The following is a 26,853-nucleotide window of genomic DNA, read 5'->3' on the forward strand; positions in this document are numbered from 1 at the left end:
CTGAGATGCAGCCTACTGGACTAAGTGGGATTGAGGTTCACAAGGAAGAGGTATTAGAAATCCTACAGAGGGTGAAGATAGATAAGTCCCCTGGGCCGGATGGGATTTATCCTAGGATCCTCTGGGAAGCCAAGGAGGAGATTGCCGAGCCTTTGGCATTGATCTTTAATTCGTCATTGTCTGCAGGAATAGTGCCACATGACTGGAGGATAGCAAATGTGGTTCCCCTGTTCAAGAAGGGAAGTAGAGACAACCCTGGTAATTGTAGACCAGTGAGCCTTACCTCAGTTGTTGGTAAAGTGTTGGAAAAGGTTATAAGGGATAGGATTTATAATCATCTAGAAAAGAATAAATTGATTAGGGATAGTCAACACGGTTTTGTGAAGGGTAGGTCGTGCCTCACAGACCTTATTGAATTTTTTGAGAAGATGACCAAACAGGTAGATGAGAGTAAACTGGTTGATGTGGTGTATATGGATTTCAGGAAGGCGTTCGATAAGGTTCCCCACAGTAGGCTATTGTACAAAATGCGGAGGAATGGAATTATGGGAGATATAGCAGTTTGGTTCGGAAATTGGCTTGCTGAAAGAGGGCAGAGTGTGGTAGTTGATGGGAAATGTTCCTGGAGACCAGTTACTAGTGGTGTACCGCAAGGGTCAGTGTTGGGTCCACTGCTGTTTGTCATTTTCATAAATGACCTGGATGAGAGCATAGAAGGATGGGTTAGTAAATTTGCACATAACACTAAGGTCAGTGGAGTTGTGGATAGTGACGAAGGATGCTGTCAGTTGCAGAGAGACATAGATAAGCTGCATAGCTGGGCTGAGAGGTGGCAAATGGAGTTTAATGCAGACAAGTGTGAGGTGATGCACTTTGGTAGGAGTAACCGGAAGGCAAAGTACAGGGCTAATGGTAAGATTCTTAGTAGTGTAGATGAGCAGAGAGATCTCGGTGTCCATGTACACAGATCCTTGAAAGTTGCCGCCCAGGTTGACAGGGCTGTTAAGAAGGCGTACAGTGTTTTAGCTTTTATTAATAGAGGGATCGAGTTCTGGAACCAAGAGGTTATGGTGAAGCCGTACAAAACTCTGGTGCGGCCGCACTTGGAGTATTGTGTACAGTTCTGGTCACTGCATTATAAGAAGGATGTGGAAGCTTTGGAAAGGGTGCAGAGGAGATTTACTAGGATGTTGCCTGGTATGGAGGGAAGGTCTTACGAGGAAAGACTGAGGGACTTGAGGCTGTTTTCGTTAGAGAGAAAAAGGTTGAGAGGTGACTTAATTGAAACATATAAATAATCAGAGGGTTAGATAGGGTGGATAGGCAGAGCCTTTTTCCTAGGATGGTGATGGCAAGCACGAGGGGGCATAGCTTTAAATTGAGGGGTGAAAGATATAGGACTGATGTCAGAGGTAGTTTCTTTACTCAGAGAGTAGTACGGGAATGGAACGCTTTGCCTGCAACGGTAGTAGATTCGCCAACTTTAGATACATTTAAGTCGTCATTGGATAAGCATATGGACGTGCATGGAATAGTGTAGGTTAGATGGGCTTCAGATCGATATGACAGGTCGGATCAACATCGAGGGCCGAAGTGCCTGTACTGGGCTGTAATGTTCTATGTTCTGTGTAGTTCCCTCTTTAGTAGGCAGCTCACCACTCCCCAACTAGAATCTCACTTCAATGCCCGGGACTTTGTTAAAAGATGCAGCAGGTTGCTCCTGATGTTAAGGCAGACCTCTCTGGACTTCTCATGCAATTTTGCCACATTTCTCACTCGAGCCCACATCTCGTAAGCCCCTGTAAATTCCATCCGTTGGCAAATTAAGAAAAGAAAATTGCTACAGTTTTGTTCCCCTGTAGCATGGGAACACAACACATTTTATCTTATGGTCATAATGTACCTTATGTGTATCGTTAACACAGATGAAACAGTCTGATATCTTAAGAAAGTAAAATAATAAACTATAAACCAAAAATTAAAATCTCAAGAACTTGGGAAGGAGTGAAAGGTACACATGGAAATGAAGCGAAAACAAATCTATAAAATACACAGCTTTTGAAAGAAATTAAAAAAAACTTCTGAAGCATTTGTCACACTTGTAATCAAAATCATACTATATTTTCAAAGATGTAATCAATGTCCACATCTGAACAGAAATTGTAATAATAGGGATATTGATATAACACCATAATAAATGCATTAAGACAATAATATTGATTAATTAAAAAACTGAAAATGAAATGAACCTAAACATGATTTAAAGTTGAATGAGGTTAAGAAATAAATAGAAAACAATCTTATATTTGTAGATTCTAAATGCAGTTGTAAGGGGGCAACAATGATTTTGCATCATTTATTACTATTCATTTGAAGTTCAGGTACCTCGAGTCAAATTTTCATTGATAGAATCAGATTGGAATGGAGGTGAACAATGGGTTAGGGATAGAGTTGGAAAAAAAAGCTTTGAAATCATTTGTCATGATGTTCTGTCTCCATTTCAAACCTTGAAATTTTTTGTGGAGATGGGAAGAGAGCAGCGGATGGTGTGAAAGTGAAATTGCCTATGGTTAATTAGTCACGTTTAGATAATTAAGCAGTGCCTTAAGAGTGATCTGAGATCCCAAAAGCCTTGATGATGGCCAATGGAAGCTACGTAGAGCTGAACAGCTGCAGCCTTTTGGGAGCAGATTCTATGTTTTATTTAATTGCAAAAGTGCAAGCTTTAAACCAAATCTATTTTACAGCAGTGAAATTTAATAACATGAAACTTTCCCTACCTATTCCACGTTCCAAGACTCCATCTGCCTTAGCCAATTTGAAGATTCAAATGGTTTCATTTTCTTGAACTATGCATAGGCAGCAATGGCTGTTGAGTCAAGCCACAATATGTGCCTGCTTACTTGGTATCCCACCTCTATGCCTGTCTTGCCCAGTGATTAATTGGCCACCCTGATTTTTCACCAATTAATCCCTCAGCTACACCAAAATTGAAAACTGTCTGTTTGCTGTCACGTTGCAGATTCATGACCCAGAAATAAATCCACCTCTCAAATAACACCTCTTCAGTCAAAATTCGACCCCTCAAATTTTCTCCCCAACAGTTTTCTCCATAGGCAAGAAAATGGACCACATTAGAGATCAGTCCATTAAATAGGTAGTGCAATGAGAATTAGTGTTTACAAAATCATCGGAACAGTGATTTCTTTCTAATTTATAATGGCATCAAAGAACATATTTTTCAGCACCAAAATAACAAGGATAATGCACTGCATTTAAGTTTAACCTATCTCGCTTACTGTCAAAGTCTCAAATTAAGTAGGGTGATAGTCATCCTCAACACTTGGGTGTGAATCAATAGGAATGAAAATCGGATGGATTCTATAACAAGCAGAAATTTTGCACAACCTCTGATTTTCCCTGTCTGATTTGAAGGTGGCTCTGGGTGCTAGAAGTATTCTTTAATACTGACATGCTTCTTCGAGTTGGACCAAAGGGTCTGGTTCTGTGCTGTATGACTGTATTTCAAATAAATAAAACTTCCCCTTCAGCTAAGGAACAATTACAAAGTAGTTATGAGATTTAAATATTTGCTTTGATTTTTGTTTTTCATTTTTGATCTTGGATAGATTGCTATTTTAAATTATCATTTTTAAAATTTCATCTTAATATTATATGTTTAATCATTGCTAATAGTTCTGAACATTGTAAATTTGTATTTAAGAGGAAACACTATCTGCAAAAAGTATTTTTTAAAAAGTTGTTCCTTTCAAATTAAACCAAAATTGAGGATAAAACAATTTAGGCTTTGACCAGCTTCTTCAAGTGATATTTCCAATATGCAAATTTCTCTTTGCATAATGATATCAGATTTTTATAGCAAAGGCTTTTCCTTATCATTAACGCAATGTTGGTTACTGGTTGCTGGTAGCAGACGAAGTGTAAATGGAAGTGACACTGCATATAGCAAAACAGGTTTGATTTGCTAAGCTCACAGCATTCTAAGGTACACAAATTTGTTCCACCAAGCTTTTCGACGGTTTGCAGATGGGCAATGATTAATCAGAAAGCTAACTGTGAAGTAGTTTGCTATTAAAGTGGAAAGCTCTGGAGCATACTAATTGAATCAGAAAATTAGAGACACTGAGCAGTAATTGGCTATTTTTCATGCAGCAGGTGCCAAGCTACTCATCTGTGGAACAAGGTATTTTAGGCACATTAGTAATATTGAAAATGCTCATCGATATTAAATCATAAGATTCAGGGTGTTGTTATCATTTCTTCGGCAAAAATGAATTAAAAAGTCAAATGTGCTCAAGTTTTATAAATAGAGCCAATCATCTATTAATATGCTAAAGAAAAATATCCAAACAAGAATTTTGTCGTAGGCTGATGTAGTTAAAACACAATTTTAGTATTTATGATACCCTCAAGAGTGTTGTTTTGCAATGAAAGAAGGTTCTCTTAGAGAAATTGAATCGGAAAATATGAGGCTATGACAAAATACAGTTGATTATAGTATTAAGTGTTCTTATTGGAATAGACATTAATGATCCTCACTATGCAGCTGACAAAATACATAAAGGAATAAGCAATTAATAATTTTCCTGTTGCTGAAGAGCCAAGGTTAGCTAGAATTTTTTTTTGTTGTGGGGAATACTGTCCCTCTGGGTCTGGACTACTGACAAGCCGACCCGTGATGAAAACCTGTCTACATTAGTGGTGTCCAGAGACACTTTTTTTGGTACAGTTAATGATGGAAAAGGTGTGCAGTGGTGATAAATAATACACACTAGAATTACATTAACCTTAATTTAATCACAAATAAATCTATTTACCATACAGGCAAATAGTCGCTTGCAATTCCTTTTCCTCATAAGTAATGAAAATATAACAATCTTTTTCTCTCTCCCTAAACGTACAGTCTTAGTAGTTGGCTATTGGTACATGGTTTGTGAGCACGCACCCTTGGAAAACGAACTTCCAGAGCAGTTAATAGCTAAAGCAGAGATTTTCACTGAACAAAGTATCTATATTTATTTTACTTGGCAATTAAATGCTGACCAATAATCATTTCATATGAAGCAAAAATAAGACTAATAGATTCTTGATGTTGACTGTGGATAGTTATTAATAAATATAAGTTAAACTTGTAAAACCAAATGCTCTTTCTAATGTTCAAAATATCCACAATCATGTAGAATCTACAGAAATCATTTTTATCCACATTTTATTGCCTGACAAATGATGAAAGAATATTTTTTAAAATGGGCAAAGAAAATATCTTTCTAAAATATAATGGAGAAAAAACATTTTATTTGTAACTATTTTAAATTATAGTTCTTTTGTGGAAACCATGACAGTTCTCAATGGGTTTATTGGCCACAGTATGCAACTGTATTTCCTACCTGCTGCAGATGACGCATTGCAGCAGTGGCTGCAGGGCATAACATTTATTTTTCTGATCATTACTGCCTCAGCTCGATCCTTCAGTGACTGGTACACTGACCCACTGCCAGCCATGAATATTCTTCATGGGAGGGAATGGGGACATGAATGGACCAGAGAAGGCCTGAAGACATTCTACACAGGATACTAAGCACAGATAGTTCTTTGGTTTTTGACACCACAAAGGATATTAGGGCATTAACAGTTATTTTACCTTAGCTGATGCAATGAATTTTGAGTAGTTTCCTAAAAGTTCATATCTGACTTTCATTCGGAGGTGATGTACTTCAGCACTGCAGTACATTATAGATTGGTAACACCAGGATTTTTTTTCAAATGTATGCATTATTGAAGGTTTAGTAATACATGTATCTGAGTATGCACTTTTTTTGGGCGCAATCATTGTGGAGAAAATCAGCTTCATTGATATCACAGAAAGAAACAAAGATGAACATAATATAGAAAGTGTGATATAGATTTTTGGCCTCATGAGAGAGCTATATACATCTTTCTCATGAGTGAAATGAAAATCAATGTAACACTTTCATCTGTGATTCTTTTTATTATAGATTTTATTTTTTATGTTTTTTATTCGCTAATAGGGTATGGCTGGGCCAGCATTCATTGCCTATTCATTGCCGTCCTTGAGAAGGTAGTGGTGAGCTGCTGTCTTGAACCACTGCAAGCTATGCACTGTAGGTAGACCCACAGTGCCATTAGGGTGGAAATTCCAGTCTTTTGACCCAATTATAGAAGAGGAATGGTGATGTATTGTATTTCTATGCCAGGATGGCGAGTCGCTTAGACGGAAACTAGTAGGTTGTGGTGTTCTCATCCAGTAGCTGCCCTTGTTCTTCTAGATGGAAGGGGTCATAGGTTTAAAAGTGTAACATTGAAATACAAAGAAGCAGCAATGATCCTGCCCAAATATTTTGTTTTAAGTGTTAAAGATATTTGCAGGTTTGTATATCCACAACAGTGTTGGGGCTACTTTCACACATTACCACACATGTGTATGACCCATTACTGCACGCATGACAGGCCAACAGTCGCTCATGGTGAATTCTTACACAAATGAAAGTATCTACAGGAGACTAAAACCCAGGTAAGATTCTGGATACCTCATAGCTGTTGACATTAAAGCCCTTACTAGACAATCTCATGGTTTGGATTATTCAATAACCTGTTTAAGCAATTTGTCATTTCTAAGTCTATTATGAAAGCTTATGTTTCTGGCAATGACATGAACATTTAAAATTAAACTTAATACACCAATTCCAAATGATAACTTGATACCATTTCTTGATGCAGCTACAACAATGACATAACAAGCCACAACACCCTTTTCTGAGTGTAATCCACATGTACTGAAATTATTATAGAAACTTTTGATGTGCTTATTTTAAAATACATTCTCTGGTGAGCAGACAATCTTTCTAAAATGCATATTTATTTAAATAGAAGTAAAGGACATGTCAGAGGAACATGTCAATTATTTGAACATGAGCATTCAGACGCATCATTTTAGGACCACAGAGCATTTTGACAATCAGACTATGTGTACAAATAAGTCATTTTGCACAAGACAGAAGTTAAGTACTACTATTACACAGAATTACATTAACTAAGACACAGAAACCAATCGTTTGGCCCAATCTGTCTGTGTGAGCATCTGTGCTCCCAATCTCCTCCTCTTCTTTATCTAGATCTATTAAGAGAACCTTTGACTTCCTTCTTCCTCATATGTTTATCTAGTTTCCCTTTAGATGCATCTGTACTGTGCAGTGGAGGGAAGTTGGACCATGCTTTACTAAAATGTACTGAAAGGCCCTGATGAACAGGGGATGCATGCAGTCACAGGCAATGGAATGTAGCCTGAAATATTTAAGGAGAGCTGAATGAACTTAGCAGACCAAACAGCATCAGAGGAGCAGGAAAGCTGACATTTCGAGTCTGGACACTTCTTATTTTCTGAAGAATGGTCCCGACCCAAAATGTCAGCATTCCTATTCCTCTGATGCTGCTTGGCCTGCTGTGTTCAACCAGCTCCACACCTTGTTATCTCAGATTCTCCAGCATCGGCAGTTCCTACGATCGGTGAAATATTTGTGACTCGTGTCCAAGATGGAAGGCTGAAAGAGCAAGTGATGAACTAGAGACACCCATATTGTGCTTTCATGTCAGGAATTGTCACCATCTAGTTTCTACCAGACAGATGGGAGAATAGGAAACTGCTTATCAATGAGATGAGACTAATTAATAATGAGGATCTTAATGCATGCTAATACATGCAAATAAGCCTCTTGCTTCTCGCTAGTGAGAATCTCATTTTGCCATTGGAAAATGGGACACTTTGCTCTTGATATAAGGAATTTCCTTAGTGCCCATCTCTCTTGATTTCTCAACATTCTCACCAATATCCAAGTCATTCAGGAACATTCAATCCGGGATACCTTTTTGAAGACTTTTTAAAATCCAGACAAAATGCATTTACTGCATTACCACGTCTTACTCCCTGCCACCTTAAAAATTTAATAAGATTGGTTTATATCTGTATATATTACCGATACTAAATTACAAAGTATTATTTCTGAAAAGAAAATAAAAATGATACAAGGATAATCTTTGGCTATGGAATTGGTCAGGTGGAGAATACCCATATCTGTTTCTTTTGATGGAGCCAGTAGAAACTTGTTGTGCCTGCAAATGTGAATAATTTTAGTGTTTCGCCCATGCTAAGCACATTATTGTGTGACAGCATTCCTGAACAAGAGCGAAAAAATTTGAGGTGCAGGCACAAGTTAAAACTAACTTGTGCTTCTTCAGCGCATCTTAAAAGTGAAGTCCACCGTGGGTAGTACAGGTGCAGGAAGTCATTCTAAAAGTGATATTGACATAGGGAACACTCGATAATGACAGAATAATGTCTAACATTTAATTGGAGGCCCATGTGCAGAAATCGAAGAGAAGAACAGATACAACCTATCCAGAGTGAGTGAGCCTCTAAAAGGAAATGTTGTGAGGTCACTGGGGCCAAATAACTATTTAGTAAATGCCAGGACTTTAGTCCTAAGGACATAAATACAATGTTGCAAGAAATTTATTGACTCTGCATTCGTGGTCAAAGGCAGTGACTGCACCTGCTAATAATAAAGAGAAAGTGCTGAGAAACTCCCTTGGAGAATGGGGCAGAGTTAACGTCTTGAGTCCTATGTCTTCTATTAACTCCCATTACAAAGAGTCATGGGACTAAAACATTAACTTTGTTCCTCTTCCCACAAACACTGCTGGACCTGCTGAGTTTCTCTGGCACTTTGTGTTTATATTTTAGATCTCCAGCATCTGCAGTATTTTGCTTTAACCTGAGTGCATCTTCAGATTCAACCTACTATCCTGAAACACTGCTCAATGCACAACACTCCCAACACCTACTAAAAATCTCTATCAATCTTGATTGACATTGTAACTCTATCTCATTCTCACTGACTTAGAGTTGTTACAAGTCTAACGCCATATCACACAGTTACCACAAGTTACCTAACATACCAGACACTTTATTAATTGCACCAAGATACCTTACCCTCCTGCAAGACAAGGTGACCCATAACAATAGGCAGACGTTCAAACTCAATAGAAAGGCTGTTGCTGAGGCTATGTCCAAAGATAGAACAGTAACAGTTGATGGCATGTATGCCCATACCCAAATATATTTTTTCAAGTTGTACTTCTTCTTCATTACACAATCTCTTCCAAGGTGAATTCTATAAACAGAGTAAATATGCGCCTCTTACATTCCCCCGTCATTGTCCTTGCTAGAAGTTTACCTTCTCTTTTACCACTCAAGAAATGCAACTTGGCCAGATAGGTGTAACAGCAAGAAGCAGCAGAACTGGAAGACTGATAAAGAAGAACCACCAGCAATTCCTTTCAAAAATCAGAAATTGCTGTAAGAACTCAGTCTCCAATACGTGCAGAGAGAACGCAGAATTAATGGTTTGATTATTACCAGGATGGAGTGTTGATTTATTTATTTAGGATTAAACCAGAAATTGAAAGGATTCTGCCAGTGGACACTGGGGATTGGGGTTTCAGTAGGTTATTTTATGGCCCCCAAATCTCCTATTTGACAGTGAACATTAACTTAGAATCTTAGCTCATTCTTAATTGTGGATGATGCCTTCAGCACCTGCACAGATGCATACTGGCCACTGAGATTACCAGCACGTGATACCAACATCATCTGGTTCCGTCTGTGCAGATGCAAATGGCACTGGTAGCCATCATTGTGAACGCAAATTCCATTTTTTAGTTCACTTATTAATGCTGTAAGTTATAGCCCATATTTGCTGTCCAGAAAAGAATTAATATTTTTCTCATAAAATTTAATGCAAAATAACATGGTAATGTGGTGCCTCTTTTTGATAGTGTTTTACACTCTCTCTTAACCAATTGCAACAAACCTTTTTTTTGTTTTAACATTCTGTAAGCATATTAAGACTGTAAAACAATGAACCAACTACTCCATCAGGAAAAGATTGAAAACTAAAAAAAAAATTGTCTGTTGGAGCATTTTGCCATTTTAACAAGAAAGCTCGAGGACTTTAGCTCCTTTGTAGAGAATGACCTGTTTGTCACCATGAGCTGTCACGGTTGTCAGTAGTTGGCCATTCACAATGTCAGTCATTTACACTTTGATCACACATTCATCGTATCATTCAGAATGTGGTAGGCTGATGTTTTAATCCTTACGTACAGGTTTTACAGGATCACAACAAATGGTTGACTGATGGCATAAAAATCAAGTAAAGAATGTTATGCACATCTGTGACAGCACATTTAGTAATACTTTTACAGTCAGTTGGATGTCAGATGGTGCACAAAGCATTATTACAATTTAGTCACCAATTTACTTACATACCACCAACAACATCAGTGAGGTGTTTCCCACTTAGACACTTGTGAGGCACATATATGCCTTACCATTCCAGCGATTGGCTAGCTTTTAGCTTCATTACAAAAACAGCTAGTTATGTAATTTCCAGCACAGCCATATTTTCAAGTTAATTAACACCATAATACCCTACCAGAGAAGCAGATTCGCTCATTTGGTGTGTTTGATACCATAACAGATGACATTTGATAACTATAGATAGCATTTTAATCATAAATGAACGTTATGGCACTTTTATATTGATGTGGAGAAAGCACAATTGAAGTAGAAGGCTACAACCTTTGAGTACCACTCCCCTATTTTCACATTTTCTTTTTTATGTTAAGTTGTCAATGGCACATGAGCCTCACTTTTGGAACACCAGTGCCAACAGAGTTGTAGCTACGTACGCATTGGGAAGAATATTTAAATGAATGAGAATGAAAGAATAAGTTATGGAATTGAGTTCTGTCCACCAAGACCCCTTCCCTAGGATCAGGGGACCAAAAGTGCTGGCTGCAGCCAACACTTACTTCCAAGACACTATTTCTAATGCTGGCAATGTTCATTGGTGCAGCAGAGAAGATAAACAAGATTGAGATCTTTCTCAATTCTTTACTGAGATCAATTAATGTAGTTAACATGCTCATCAAGATCTTGTTTGGTTTACAGGTGGGAGGTGGAATTTTGAAGATAGCACTTGGATTTCAACAGCTATCAGTTTTTGATCAGCTGAGAAAAAGTGAGTACAGATGGGGAGCTGGTTATAGTTGCACCAGGGCATTACCACAATCCTATATAAGAGTCACTGAGGCAAAGCAAAAGGAGGTGCTCTTATTGCTGTGCAGGTGATGGACAGAATGGGCACAGCACTCAGCACTGTATGAGGTTTCCATCTGGCAATGTGGACAGATTTTGGACCCAATGGGAATTCAGGCAGCACCATCTATGTAGGAGGCACAATCCCAAGCAATAAGAAGATATGGGAGGGGAAGGAAGGGCAGAAAGGCAGGACAGGTATAATTCTATGTAGGATCTAATGCTGGAGAAATATAAATGACAGATATCTGATGTCACACATCACTATACCTCTCAGAACAGGTAGCCACAAACATCTATGAATATGTCGCCAAAGACATTGCACCTCATGGCACAGGCCAGTACATCCTGCCAGTAGCCATCAACATCATTGTAGTCTCGAACTTCTCTACACTGGTTCTTTGCAAGGATCAGTTCCGGATCGTAGTGCCATCTCACAAATGACAGGTATTTAACTGATCTCTGATGCCTTCTTTGCCATAGCTAGACAGGACATCAATTGGAGATATGGCGAATTGCCTTTCCATTGAGACCCCAGACAAACACCCAGGCATTACACAACAAATAGTGACTGCTCATTAAATCACACCATGGAGTAGGCCATTGAGTTTCTGTGACTAGCCTTTGATGTCTGGACTAGTCATTTGGTGCACTCCAGCACCCTCCATTAAGGGTGTCATTCATTCTGGTTGTCTCTGAGTCCTGCATAACAAAGCCCTCCAAAGCAATAAAGGGACTTATGGGACTTTTATTTTGATGTGGAGAAGGCAGTACTGAAGTAGATGGCTGCAACCTTTGAGTGCTACTCCCCTATTTTCACATTTACCAGCATACCACTTGTCTCTGTCCTAAAGCCTGCCAGGACAATAAGGCCCTAGAAGGTAACAGCTCATCAGAGAAAGAGGAGAGGCAAGGGAGAGAATGAGGGGGAAGTGGAGGCAGAGTGAGACAGAAATGACACTGAACAGAGTGGTGACCTGGCTGCAAAACCAGGTGATTGACCCTAGCTGGGAATGAAAAATGCTCAAGGTTTCCAAATGTCAAATGAGATTCATGGAATGGGAGGGAATCTGAGATACCTGCACATATAACTGCATGGAAGACACAGTTTGCAACCTCAGATCAAGTACTGAAAATGAAAGAAATACAACTTTTGAAAGACTTTTCCCTTATCTGAAGGATCCTGTTATCTCTTTCCCCATCTCACCACATTTTCTGTCACAGTACAAAAGAGTGTCCCAGGTTTTTGGCTTAAAGGTTTCATCATTTACAGAATGCAAATATAAGAAAACAATAAGAACACACGCTGATGTATCAGTGAAACCAAAAAACTACATTTTTTTTAACTTCAGTATATTTGTTATTGTGGACTGAATTGTGAAAAGAACTGGTTTACATCAAAGGACTGTGGAAGGTGTTCATGTACTTACCAAAAACGAGAGATTAAGACTCATTGTAAGTCATGTACACTGTTGCTTCGCAAGCAGTTGGGAATGAGTAGCATGGCACCAGTGTCAGTGTACAAAGTAACAACTGAAACAAGTAGCTGACATTAGCCCCAACCAATCATGGATGTCAAAGGTCAATAGCCTGATGACAACTGTGTCATTGTTTCCTGGATAGCTGAACAATTTGTGGGTGTGAAGGATACGGTGAGAAGTTTTCAGAACTCTGGAAGTGAGGAGGTGCATTCTCTCCCCCTGGTAAAAATACCTGAAGCTGAACAAATCCAGCTTTTTTCCCCATCAATTACTGTAAGCTGGTGCTTTTAACCAATAAATGAAAAGACTTGATAATTTGCCACTTTCCACCATCTGCGAAAAAAAGAACCTGAGGGAAAAGATCAGAGAACTGAAGATTCTGGGGAAATGAAATAAACACCCCATCAAATTCTGAGGTCTGCTACTATTTGAACTGTTTAACTGGGTATTTTTCCCCTGCACCCATAATACCAATTTTTTTTTTGCCTGCTTGTGCCTGCCTGTATGTGTCGAGGAAAGGGATTGAGGTTGTGCAATTTAAGAAGACCTTTAGAGTTTTAACAGGTAGATAACTAAACACTGCCAGTTTATTGTTGTTTACCTGTTGTTAGGATCCATTTATTTGTAATAACTTCTTGTTAACTGTAGACACCTAGATTATCCTTTCTGTTAACTAGTGGTGTACCGCAAGAGTCGATGTTGGGTCCACTGCTGTTTGTCATTTTTATAAATGACCTGGATGAGGGCATAGAAGGATGGGTTAGTAAATTTGCAGACGACACTAAGGTCGGTGGAGTTGTGGACAGTGACGAAGGATGCTGTAGGTTGCAGAGAGACATAGATAAGCTGCAAAGCTGGGCTGAGAGGTGGCAAATGGAATGCAGACAAGTGTGAGGTGATGCACTTTGGTAGGAGTAACCGTAAGGCAAAGTACAGGGCTAATGGTAAGATTCTTAGCAGTGTAGATGAGCAAAGAGATCTCGGTGTCATGTACACAGATCTTTGAAAGTTGCCACCCAGGTTGACAGGGCTGTTAAGAAGGCATACAGTGTTTTAGCTTTTATTAACAGAGGTATCGATTTCCGGAACCTAGAGGTTATGGTGAAGCTGTACAAAACTCTGGTGGGGCCGCACTTGGAGTATTATGTACAGTTCTGGTCACCGCATTATAAGAAGGATGTGGAAGCTTTGGAAAGGGTGCAGAGGAGATTTACTAGGATGTTGCCTGGTATGGAGGGAAGGTCTGATGAAGAAAGGCTGAGGGACTTGAGGCTGTTTACATTAGAGAGAAGAAGGTTGAGAGGTGACTTATTTGAAACATATAAAATAATCAGAGGGTTAGATAGGGTGGATAGGGAGAGCCTTTTTCCTAGGATGGTGACGGCGAGCACGAGGGGGCACAGCTTTAAATTGAGGGGTGAAAGATATAGGACAGATGTCAGAGGTAGTTTCTTTACTCAGAGAGTAGTAAGGGAATGAAACGCTTTGCCTGCAACGGTAGTAGATTCGCCAACTTTAGGTACATTTAAGTCGTCATTGGATAAGCATATGGATGTACATGGAATAGTGTAGGTTAGGTGGGCTTCAGATCGGTATGACAGGTCGGCACAACATCGAGGGCCGAAGGGCCTGTACTGTGCTGTAATGTTCTATGTTCTATTAACCTGAGTTGATCACATAGGTAAACTGAGTACTTTTACTTTTGAGTACATTTGTGACAATTCTAAGAATAGTGGAACTTGATTTACAATGGGCTATCCCAATAGCCGTAACAAAGCTGAGAGACAACCCTGGCACTGTGTGCCTGGCCACCAGTATACCTCTTGATTGTGGCACAATCAAGAGATTTCTCCTTTAAAATGATTAGTTGTCTCAGTAATGGTGCAATAGGAAGTCTGATTTCCTCTGATATTTCTCCATTCCTGCCCCTGCTGATTCTAATTGCCCAAGAAATCCATCAAAGAAAATGCCAATTAAAGGCTCACCTCATGTGAAAATCTTAACTTTAAATGTTTTCCCACCGGGGATGGGTTTCTGACCTAAATGTAGCTGGCTCCTGCTTCTCACTTCCAAGGCAAAAACTGAGTTCAAGGAGTCTGATCTGTTTGTAATGAATATAACAAGAGACTTACAACTCAGTGAAAGTCATTCAAAATGATGATACTGATTTCACAATTATCTAGTGACAATGCTTCAAGAAGAAAATTGAACTAAAAGCTTTCTTGGTAGATTTTGAGACCGACCAAATGTTTAGATAAATCTACCTATATGTTTGGTGGTATTAAAGAAATACATGAACTACAGGTGCTACATGGTAAATGTAGTGAATATAGCACAGTAATCAAGGAGACAGAACAGTATCATAAACTGTGAGAATGAGGTTCAACTTATCACTGTCATTTGAATTATGGGATTCCAATAGACTTCCAAAAGCAAGCATGACGTTTTTGAACATTTAGTTTTGTTATTAATAATTATAATAGTGAATCCACTGTGTGCTTATTCAAGGATATTCTGGAGCCTGAAGTAGATATATAACTCTGACCTGTTCCTGAAAAGTCATTGTTCATGTTAATGTTCAAGACATGTAATTTTAATTATCCCATTTACTCAGTCATCATCAGTTAATAGATCTCTCAACTCTTAAATGGAAAATTGTGCATTCAGACCATCTCCTATAACTTGAGCACATAATGGGGTCTAAAGTTCTACTCAGTAATAAGAGATTGCTGGAAATTTCCATCTTACTAATATGATCTTAGCAGAACCTACATCTGTTTGTCCTTGTGGTTCAAAGAGATGTGAAATATTCTGAAATACTATTTCGGAAAGAGGAGGGATCTCTCCTGGGCTTGGTCAATGTTACTTCCACACCAAATGATATCAAACATAGTTACCTCTCAGTCATTAAATTATTGTTTGTGAAATCTCAAATTAACATTTTGTATGGCACCTTTTTGAATGTCTTTTGGAAAAATATACACTGTATCTACCGGTTTAACTCGTTCATCTTGCATATGCGTTCTTTTCCCTCAGCAGCTAGGGATCCCTAAACCTGCCAGGTTTTCCGTTCGCCCTAACAGGGACATACTGTTCCTGGACTCTTGAAATCACACTTTTAAAAGCCTTCCATTTGCAAGTCATTCCTTTTCCTTCAAACAGACTTGTCCAGTTGACCAAAGCTGGATCCTGCTTAATTGACCCTGCTCCAGTTTAGCACCTTAACCTGTGGACTTGTGTTATCTTTCACTGTAACCGTTAAAAAATAAGAGCAGGGATGACTGATAAGCACATGTGCCGCACATAGCCCCAGACCAGCTCTCACCACTCAAGCTAAACAAGAATGAGAAGAATAATAATGATAACAATACTAGGCACCCATAAGCCGCAAAAATTGATGTCTTGCACTCATTGCACGTCCGTCTCCCAGGCCTTGTTCAGACTTGATCACCTCACATAGGTAGGTATAGTGATTGTAACGAAGTGGCATCAGAATACGAGTTCCCTGATGGGTGCTGTTAATCTAACCCAATCTGGGATCCCTGGCTGACAGGTTAAAAAGAAGGTGTCTGACATTCTGACACTGAGAGCTGGACCACTGTCAATCTTGACTCATTTGACCCTGAAATCGAAGACAGCGCCCAGAATGTGGAAAGAATGTATTTTTTTTTCTGGGCAGATGAAAAGCCATGAGTAATTGTCCTGACAGCTTGTGGACTTGTAGCTTCTTTGGTTATGAGGAGCCTAACTTTCCCTGAGGCACCAGATACTAAAACCTTTTGAGAGTTTACAGATTTAGCTAGGAAATATTACAATGCCGAACCTCCTCTAATTCTGAGACACTATTGTTTTGAGATGACTGGCAGAAGCATGTGACTTTGGTGTAACCCTTAATGAGGTGCTGAGAGTGTGTGATAAATGATGTAACCATGTAATAGTGCCTACTAGCTGAAGTCCAACTGGACTTCAAACAGGCACTACAGATGATTTTATCATTGGAAAATGCAGCAAATGAAGCATATGAATTGCAGAGTACACCAACAGAAGTGGACAGGCTCGCCAGTCTGACTGAGCTAGGGGACCACCGTTTGAATGGAGGCAATTGCATAGTCACACTCAGGACATATCATGAACAGAGGGACTCTAGGTCAGCAAAAGCAAAACCCCAAAACAAAGCCAAGCCTCAGCCAAACTGTAAAAATTTTTGAATGGAGGCAATTGCATAGTCACACTCAGGACATATCATGAACAGAGGGACTCTAGGTCAGCAAAAGCAAAACCCCAAAACAAAGCCAAGCCTCAGCCAAACTGTAAAAATTTTCTTAAGGATCCAGGCAAGTAAGCCGTTGTGGTTGCTACCAGTATGCAGGCTCAAGACAGCAAAGGAGTCCTACTAAACCAAAACTAAGTAAGAGTACTCATAGGCCAGTAAGCAGGAGAGTCCACTCCCTAGAAAGTCCACTATGTCTGGTTCGGATCTGTTAAATTTTTCAGCAACATCCTAATCAGAACCAATCAAAATAAATCTCTGGTTAAAGGGTCTTCTGGTTTGAATGGAGGTCAGTAGTTGCCTGACCATTTCAGTGATTGCAAAACCAGTTTGACAAAATTTGCTCTGGTCTCCAACCCTAAAGTTTGTGCACGACCTCGGCTAGACTGAGAACCTGTACCAGGGAACCTTTACATATTTAGGGTACAACTTCAGTTCCATTCACTTATGAGAAGCAGCTGGTTCAGTTACAGTGATTGTAGTAAAAAGCTCAGACCCAAGCTTGATGGGTGAAATTGGCTGAGACAGAATTACCTAGATTGGTTTTTGATTAGAAAATGGCTGCCTGAGTGAACTCTTAATTGAATATCTGAATATCTTTCAAGAAGGTCTAGGGTCAACAGTCCTTGGATAAGCATATGGATAATGATAGTGTGGGGGAGGGGCTTAGATTAGTTCACAGACTGGCACAACATCGAGGGCCGAAGGGCCTGTTCTGTGCTGTATTGTTCTATGTTCTAACTCTAATAAATTGGTTAAACAAAATTTCCTTTTCACAAAACCTAGTTGACTCTGATTGTCTCGGTACAGTACTTCAGATCTAAGCAGCAAAAACCAGCGATGTCCAAAAGCCAGTGCTTCTGTAAACAAATGTTTGAATTTTTAAAATTATTAGACAAGTTAAATAACTACCAGCTTATGGTGCTTTGGCACTGTGATACATTGGCCAATAATCGGCCTCGTCACCAGGCTTTTCCCACATTATAAGTCATTCCGGGCCCTCTACTTAGGCCCTTAAAAATGCACAAATGAGGAACAATTAATTTGGCCTTCTATTTGGTTAACTATATAGTACAGTTTGAACTCCTTTTTTCAGAGAATAGGTTTCCTTGTTCTGCTGACAGAGCAGCGCTATAGCAATCTGTTCAATTTTATCTGTGGGACATTTGATTAATAAGATCTCTTGCAATCATTACTCCCATCTGGCTGCCAAAGATAGGTACATGACTCTGCTATGCAAATACCAATGCAATTTTGAGTAGTTGCTGGACTGAAAACTGAAAATATCCAAACTTCAACTATCTCTGGAGCTGCTTTTTTAAAGACATTAGGATGCAAGCCGTTAGGTTCAGAGGATTTTTCAGCCTTTAGTCCAACTAAATTTCCTTGTACTTCTACTCCACTGATTATTATTCTATTATCTCCCTTTTTTAACCCTAATGAACCAGACATATTTTACTATTGATCACCAGTGAGCAACCTCTTCTTCCTGATTTTCATTGAATTCAAATTTCATCAGCTGCCACTTTGGGATTTATTGTCAGAGAGTCATATAGCTCAAAAACAGACCCTTCAGTCCCACTTGTCTGCGCAGATTCTCTAGTTTTGGACTCCCCACCATAGGACAAAAATGCCTCAGCTATTTTTCCTGTTCATGCCCTTCATGGTTTTATAAACCTCTATAAGGTCATTCCTCAGCCTCCAATGTACCCGGGAAAAAAGCTGTAGCCTATTCAGCTTCTCCCTATGACTCAAACTCTCCAGGCCCAGCAACATCCTTGTATATCTCTTCTACACTTCTCAAGTTTAACAACATGCTTTCCATAGAAGGACAACCAGAATTGTAACAGTAACTGTACAGCTGCAATATGACATCCCAATTCCTGTACTCAGTGTTTGGACTAAAGAAGACAAGCATGCCAAATTCCTTCTTCACCACCCTGTCTAATATTGCCAACCCACATACCCAGACATTAACCTGGGATCTTGATTACCAGTCCAGCACCTTTGCCACTAAGCTACCGCCACCCTATTATTAAGTGGCAATGTGAATTGCCAAGAACAGGATACTAATGTCAAGGCAAAAATGACCTTCTACCTATTACACAAAGGAAAATTATGGTATATGAATTGCAGTACCAGTGTTTTAAAGCATAACTCTTCAGCAATTTGTAACAAGTAGGGTACTGACTTTGACCCACTACCCCAAGCTTGCAAGCTCATAGCACAGTGTCTAATATTAGATGTGATTCTGCAGTTAGTAAATATTTTCTGGATAATCATGTGTGCAAAGAATTATACTGACGGCTCATTTGGGATTGTCAGTTGAACCTGCAGTTAGGTGTGCTTACATGTATTGGAAACAATGTACGAATACACAGGGCACTGTTATTTGCAGATTGAAAGAGCATGTATACTTTGTGTGCCTATTTCAATCCAATAAAATAAGTGACAGCCATTCACTGGTGAATTTCCCAGGACAATGCCCCAGAAAATCAGAGCTGACTTGCTTAGTTTAGAATTTAAAGCAAGTCTGGCAGTTAACTATCGATCATCATTCATTGTTGCATTCTGCATAGCAGCACCTCTACCCATCAGAGTTCACTTGTTAACCAATCTCATGCAGTAGAAATGTTGGTTTTCCCCTTGAATTGATATTCTTCTAAATTGTCCTGATGAATAAACAACAAAGGGCTTCAACAATATGTATCTCTTTCAGCTGTTCTCAACAACTAACATATTGTGTCTTTGTTGAAAGTTCTGAAATATCTTCTCAAAAATAAGTCACTATTTCAACACTGTCTTAACTTTCAACGTATTTTCCAAAACCACTTGCGTCAACACTAGCGTAGTACCATTATTATTGCCATTATTTAAGTTTAAGTGACTTACATAGAATGTGAACTTCTGTCATATAATAACCATTCTCCCTCTTAAAAAAAACTGGTTACTATTTCATTCTGTGTTGACAAATCCTGGGGACTATCAAAGGAGAATTGTGCTGACTTATGTATTTCATAACCAACAATTTACACAGTAGGGTGTCTTTAGTTCAGAGTTTGATAGCTATAAATTATTAAAGGATCTTTGATTTAGAGATATAAATGTGAATTCTTGTTTTTTTTATAAGTGATTAAGTTGTTGAAGTAATGTAACTGTAATTTTTTTTATCAAAGACAGTGTTTTATTTAATGCAGTGAAATCATCAACAGACATTCAGAAATTTATGTTATTTCATTTCAGCATGGTACATTGGTCTGTCCCTAGTGAGTTTGCATAGAGGCTGTAAGGGGAATAGATGGAGGATAGAACATTGGTTGGCATGAGTTGGGAGCAAATGGACGATAGGGGCTATATATGTAGGTAGAGGTGCAAAGGTTGACATGGAGAGTATGATGGAGTATGAAGGATAGACAAAGAGGTATGAATTGGGATGTAGCATATGAGACGTCATGTGAGTGACTAGAGAGATCTGGTTTGGAATACAGTGTATCAATGGCCCATACTGGTGGGACATGTGATGCATGCGTGGGCATGGAGAGCATATAGGGAAATTATTGAAGGTGGTGTTAGCTGTGAGGGCAGGAGAGCTTTCTACTCATTTTTAAAATAGGCGTGGCAGTTATCTTGATCAAAGCGGATCTTTCACACAGTATCTGACAGCCCTGACAGCTGCCACTACACTGTTTCCAGGGGAAGTAGGCCCAACTCCTGCATCACCCACCTCACCACCACCACCACAAATCAAGATTAGACCATCCAGGTTAGTTACGCACTAGAAAGGTACTTATGCTAACTTTACAGAGTCTTGGAAGTATTAGATGACACTGAATTATCCAGTGAATTATCTGGTGTTAAATATTAGGGGCCTGAAATTCCATTTAAGTTCTCCTGCCATGAGTGTTACTGTAGTTCAAGATTAGCCTCACAGAACTGATGAATGGTCTTTAATATTGTCTTCTGAATAACATGCAGTGTTTTGTATATCATTGAGAAATTCAGTTCTAAATAACAGTTCTAAATTTAGAAGTGAAATGTGTCTGTAATTGTAGCATCTGGGGATAATTTAAGAGTATTTCAAAAATATCTACCCATGGTAGTGCACTTACAATAACTTTTTCAAGTCATTAATGATGTGTGTTCTTTTAGTCTTCATTAAGATCATGTTCCGTTAAATTGTTTTGTGTATGCGCCACTTCAGAACAGAGATTGTTTAAAAATGAGTTATGTTTAAGTCACAGAAATGATGCAAATATACTAATAAGAGGTCCTCACTTTATTATGCTTATTATTATTAACAACAATGCTAAAACAAGTACCTTGTGCAATTGCTACCCCAGATTTAAAGTTTCACTGTTTCACTTCTTTCCCAATTCTTAAAGTCAAACAATGACCCTTTACAGAGATTATGGTTATCATCTGAAGACAGCTTTAAAATGTTACGTGATCGATGTGAGTTGCTTTGGGGTTAAAGTTTGTTTTTTTTTCCCAACTGACAAGTGAAAACATATTGATCATTTTATTCTATTTGCTGTGTCTGAGTTCAACACACCTTGCCAGTCGATGAGCAAGATTGAGAGTGTATCCCTTTTTGTTCGCTTCTTGTATTTCATCCTTCAAATCCAAGATACTTTTTTGATTAATCACAAATGCTGCAGGGTCACAACTAGTGAATCTGTTTGTGAAGTGTTAGTTGATGTTGTTAGATAAATGTCTTAAGCTTAGTCAGGGTTCATGCCCTGGCTTTAGGCTGTGCCACATGTCTCCCCTTGTTGAAAAAGATAACAGCTACACTCGAGGTGACTGTGGTGTTTATCCACAGGAAGGGCTGACCTTCCATTTGGGACTTTGTCTTGGTAAAAGAATAGAAATAAACTTAGAAATAAACCGAATGCCTTTGTAACTCTGAGTATTTATTTTAATCTCCTAAAGGCGTGCAGTAGCTTCTCTATGCCTATATCTTTTAATATGGAGAAATAGGCAGTTAAATTTAGTCAGAGACACATTATTTTCAATAAAGTCCTACAAATAACACCATGCTACTTATTACTATGTATGATACTAATCAGAAAACATTTTTATCAAGCCCAATAAAATGTTTATGTTTGCAAGAAAGATCAACCTTATAAGATTGTTTCCTTTTAAGGTTTAAACCTGTGCATAGTTTCCTCATGGAGCATTTCTGAATTATTTTAATGTTCTCTTAAATATTGCATATGGTAAGTATATAAACTGTTAAACATTCTTTAATTCACAGTGGTTTTAGAACAACTCAAAAGTTTTAATTTCATGTACTTTTTAAATCATAGTTGCATGAATATTGTTTGTTGAATAAAGAATTCAAGCTATATAAATCCTTAAAGTATTTCATTTCCACACATCGCACAACATGGGGTGGCATGGTTGCTGAGTGGCTAGCACTACTGCCTCACAGTGGCAGGGACCTGGGTTCAGTTCCATCCTCAGGTGATTCTTGGTGTGGAATTCTCCCATGTCTGTGTGGATTTCTTCTGGGTGCTCCAGTTTCCTCCCACAGTCCGAAGATGTGCAGGTTAGATGGATTGGCCATGCTAAATTGCCCATAGTATCTAGAGATGTTCAGGTTTGGTGGGTTAGCCTTGGGAATGCAGGGTAACAGGAATTGGGTGGAATGCTCATTGGTGTGGACTTGATAGGCCAAATGGCCTGCTTCCATACTGTAGTGATATTATGATTCTGTGACAATGTTCTCATAAACCAGCACTGAAATATATTTCATGACAATGATTATTTAGAAAAGATGCCCTTTTCAGATCCTTGCAGGGACGATAGTATCAAAACAAAATAATTTAACAACATTAACAACTAATATTCATATGGTTTTTCTAACATGTCAGGGTGAGGGTGCTTTAAAAGATATTATGAAACAAAGTGTGACTCTGAACCACAAAAGGAATGTTAGAATACATTTGAAAACAAAGATGAAAATTTTAAATTATGACCTTTCTTCACCAAGTACCGGTGTAATTCAACAAGCACAGTAATGAGAGGGGAAACAGGGCTTATTGCAAATTAGAGATAGCCAGCAGAGTGCTAAATGATGTCAAAGGTTTATGGAGGGCAGAATGGGTGTACCATCCAGGACTCTATTGGAGTTCAACTCTAGACATGATAAGGCATGGGCCAGAAGATGAGCTGAGGCAGAAGCGAAGAGATGGAGTAGAGGTACAAACAGGTGGTTGGTAGGTAAAAAATTTAAGGGTAGAAGCACATCTCAGGATCAAACGTAATACCAAAGTTGCATTCAGACCAGCTTCATATCAGAAAGTCTTTAGGGAAAGGGATGGAGCCAGGAGTTAGGGAATAGAGTCTGAAGTATGGACTAAAAAGCTGGGTAAATAATCCAATAATTTTGCAGCAGTGAAAAAGTCGAGAAAAGTGAGGGTGTTGACCCTCTGAAACATCTTCTGTATCTGTGGAGAGAAAAAACAAATTAACATTTGGAGTCCAGTATAAATGACACTTCTTCAGAACTTCATACTGGACTCAAAATGTTAGCTCTGTATTTCTGTTTACAGATACTGCCAGACCTGTTAGAATTCTTCAATCCTTTCTGTTTTTGTTTCAGAATTCCAGCACCAGCAGTATTTTTTGCATGAACATATATGGATGAAATGTACCGTGATTTAGACTTCATTATATTTTCTCCGAATGTGACTTCTGCTTTAATTCCATGGTCTATGTGTCTTAAAATCTGCAGAGAACAGTATGCCTTGTCCCAGTAGAAGCTGTGCTGCAAATTAGTGGATGCATTTAGCAGGAGCATAAAAATAATAAATCTTTATTCTTTCACCTCCTCTTCTTTGTGTTTGAGAAATGCTTGCACCAGAGTAGATTAAATCTCTTTCACTTGTGGATTTTTGTGCAGAGGTTTCTGAAAAACGCAGTAAGTTTCATCTATTTATCTTTGAAGACACAGAAGATGAAAATGTCTGTGTTAGAAATTGTGTAAATGACTGTCTGATTACTGCAGAAATGGGCTAACTCCAATGCAATTTCCATTTTTTCTTTATCATTGTCTTGTAAAATCCTGCATATTATAATTAATAATTGCTGTTAAACATTTAGCACTAATATTGCATTTAGTTTCAACTGGAGGAGAATCTTTAAGTCAACATGATTTTATTTTTACTTTAATGTGTGTTATCATAATCCTAATTTGTGCTTTGGTTTGAGTTTCAGACCATATGTAGTCTTTTTCATCACAGTTCAGAAATAGCTTTAGATACATTATGTGAACGATGAACATTTTAACTCAAGAGAAATAACAGGAACACCTTTCATCATTAACATGTTACATTATTGTCACCAATGATAATTAAGATAAAGGCACAATAGAGGGAAACAAGGTGAACTTCATGACACTGTGCAGCAAGGCACTACCAATGAACAATAGAATTGTCTACTCATGCATTAGCCGCTGGAGATTCCATAATGAGAATGAAAGACAGCTGGATTTCAGTTATGGAGTATCCTAAATGTTGATATTTGCTTGGCTGCCAGGGGAAAAGACATGATTCAGTGGATAGGAGAAAAGAGCTATTAAGAGAGAAAAAGCTGTTGGGGGTCAATGTAGGTCCTACTGACATATGAGAATGTAGAATGCAGGTTCTGTACCTGGAAGTTTGGTGTTACTCATGATGTTATTCATTCTTGACATATGAGCATTGCTGATCAGCATTTATTGCCCTCATTAGTTTTCCTTGCAAAGTGTACTTTGCATTCTGTGAGATGTGTCATAAAATTGTGAGCTGCAGATACATGACTTTTTTGTTGCATGCTCCCAGTGGACATAATTCTATTTCATGAGTACTATAGCAGAAAATTTTCAATACTATTTCAAACTAACTTATGATTACACATAACAGGATGAAGGTACACACTGGTAAAAGCCAAATTCTTAACTGATATTCATACGCTATACTTCGCAAAATGTTAATACCTAAAAACAAATACTGATTAGGGAGAAAAACCTATATAATCATTGAAGAGACTAGGGGAATGCACCATAGTTATCCATATGACAATGAGCAAATTAACTATAATACCATCAGTTAATTTTCAGGGGTGATTATTTTTATTTAAAGACTGTTAGCATAAGAAAAATATTAGAGAGTCAGCTAGTGTTTGATCCAGATGCTGTATTGTTCTTGCCAATCTAGCATCCCTCTCCCATACTATGACAACTCTATTCAGATCAGTCTTATCATCTATTACAAAAAAACGGTGTCTAAGACATGATAATGTGTTTTCCTGTATAAACTAGGTCACTAATGTTACTTCTTCCTTGGCAGAAGCTTCATCTAAAAGGAAGAGCAAAAATATTAATGAAGTGAAAATTAATTCAAAATGGTTACAAATTTAAATTCAAAGGTATTCAACCTACACGTGCCAAACATTTTAGAGAAAAAAACATGCTTGCATCAAGGCAGTTTTACTCTTGCTCCAAAATACCTTTTGCTTAACTGAAGGAAAAGAGCTGTGCTCTTACGTGGAACTGAAAAGCTGGACTGTTTAATTTACTTGTGGCTCATGCTTCCATTTGTTGCAGACAGATTCAAGGAACATTTATTCAAGGATGTAGACTTGTTGGGCTGAAGGATCTCCACACTGCAGGGATTCTATGATTATTTAAAATTATGTTAAATTGTTTAGTACAGTTATAAAGTCAACGAACAGACTGAATTTTTTTAAAATCAGGTTGAATTTAACTACTATGTATCTAAGAAAATCACAGGATAGAATTAATAAATCTTGGCATAACCCAGTACCAAAATCCTGCTGTATAAAGTAGGCAAACTTATGTGACACTGAAATAGGTGGGAAAGCAGGCAGTGATTAGAAGATAAAAAGTTTACAGATAGATATTGATAGGCAAGGAGAATGAACCAGAATCTGGTGGATGGAGTTTAATGTGGATAAGCGTGAGATTGTCCTTTTTGGCCAGAAAACTAAAAGGGATTGTTTAAATTAAATAGGACATAGATTCAATGTGCATCACTGCAGAGGGATCTAGTTATCTTTGTGCATGAATCACAGGAAGTGGGTGTGCAGACGCAGCATATAATAAGAAAGGCAAGTGGAATTATGCTTTTATTGCAAAAAGGCTGGATTATTAAAGTAATGTTGTCACAGTTATACAAGGCATTTGTGAGACAACATCTGGAATATTGTCAGAGATAATGGGAACTGCAGATGCTGGAGAATTCCAAGATAATAAAATGTGAGGCTTTGGTTTCCTTACTGAGAAAGGGTGTGGTGGCACTAGCAGCAGTTTGGAGGAGGTTCACAAGGTTGATTCCAGGGATGAAAGGGCTTTATACGAGAAGCAGTTAAATAGCTTGCGCTTATATTTGCTGGAGCTCAGAAGAAAGAGGGGGGATCTGACTGGGGTGTATAAAATGCTAAAGGAGTGTGATAATGTGGATATTGAATAGATGTTCTCTCTTGAGGGACAGTCTCAAACAAGAGGGTACAGATATAGAGTGAGAGGAGATAGATTCAAAATTGAGATGAGGAGAAACTACTTCTCTTAGAGGGTTGTAAATCTGTGGAACTCACTACCACAGAGTGCAGTGGAGTCAGAATCAATCAACAGATTCAAGACATATATAGATATGTTACTGATGAAAGGCAAGAGAAAGGGCCATGGCGAGCAGGCAGGAAAGTGGAGTTGAGATCAAGATAAGTCAGCCATGATCATGTTAAATGGCAGAGCAGGCTGAAAGTGCTGAATTGCGTAGTCCTGCTCTTATTTCTAAGGTTCCTATGAAACATTTGATCTACCACACTTATGCTGTTGCTTCATCAAAGACACTTATTTGATAATAATGCAGCAAAAGTAACCTAAATCTCTCTTCATATCA

General features: G+C 38.4%; 1 protein-coding gene across 8 annotated transcripts in view; it reads left to right on the plus strand.

Moving 5' to 3' along the window:
• fam172a (family with sequence similarity 172 member A) overlaps positions 1–26,853 on the plus strand; it is a 534,183-nt gene that overhangs the window by 451,759 nt on the left and 55,571 nt on the right. Inside the window, exon 11 of one of the 8 annotated variants that reach the window (XM_048526911.2) lies at positions 11,051–11,120. The exons of the other annotated variants lie outside the window; for them this stretch is intronic. Coding sequence (XP_048382868.1) covers positions 11,051–11,106 — 56 coding nt within the window. The 3' untranslated portion in view covers positions 11,107–11,120. The remainder of the gene's footprint in view (positions 1–11,050; positions 11,121–26,853) is intronic. 8 annotated transcript variants of the gene reach the window in all.

This window comes from Stegostoma tigrinum, chromosome 3 (assembly GCF_030684315.1).
Source record: "Stegostoma tigrinum isolate sSteTig4 chromosome 3, sSteTig4.hap1, whole genome shotgun sequence".
In the NCBI taxonomy this organism is placed as follows: domain Eukaryota; kingdom Metazoa; phylum Chordata; class Chondrichthyes; order Orectolobiformes; family Stegostomatidae; genus Stegostoma; species Stegostoma tigrinum.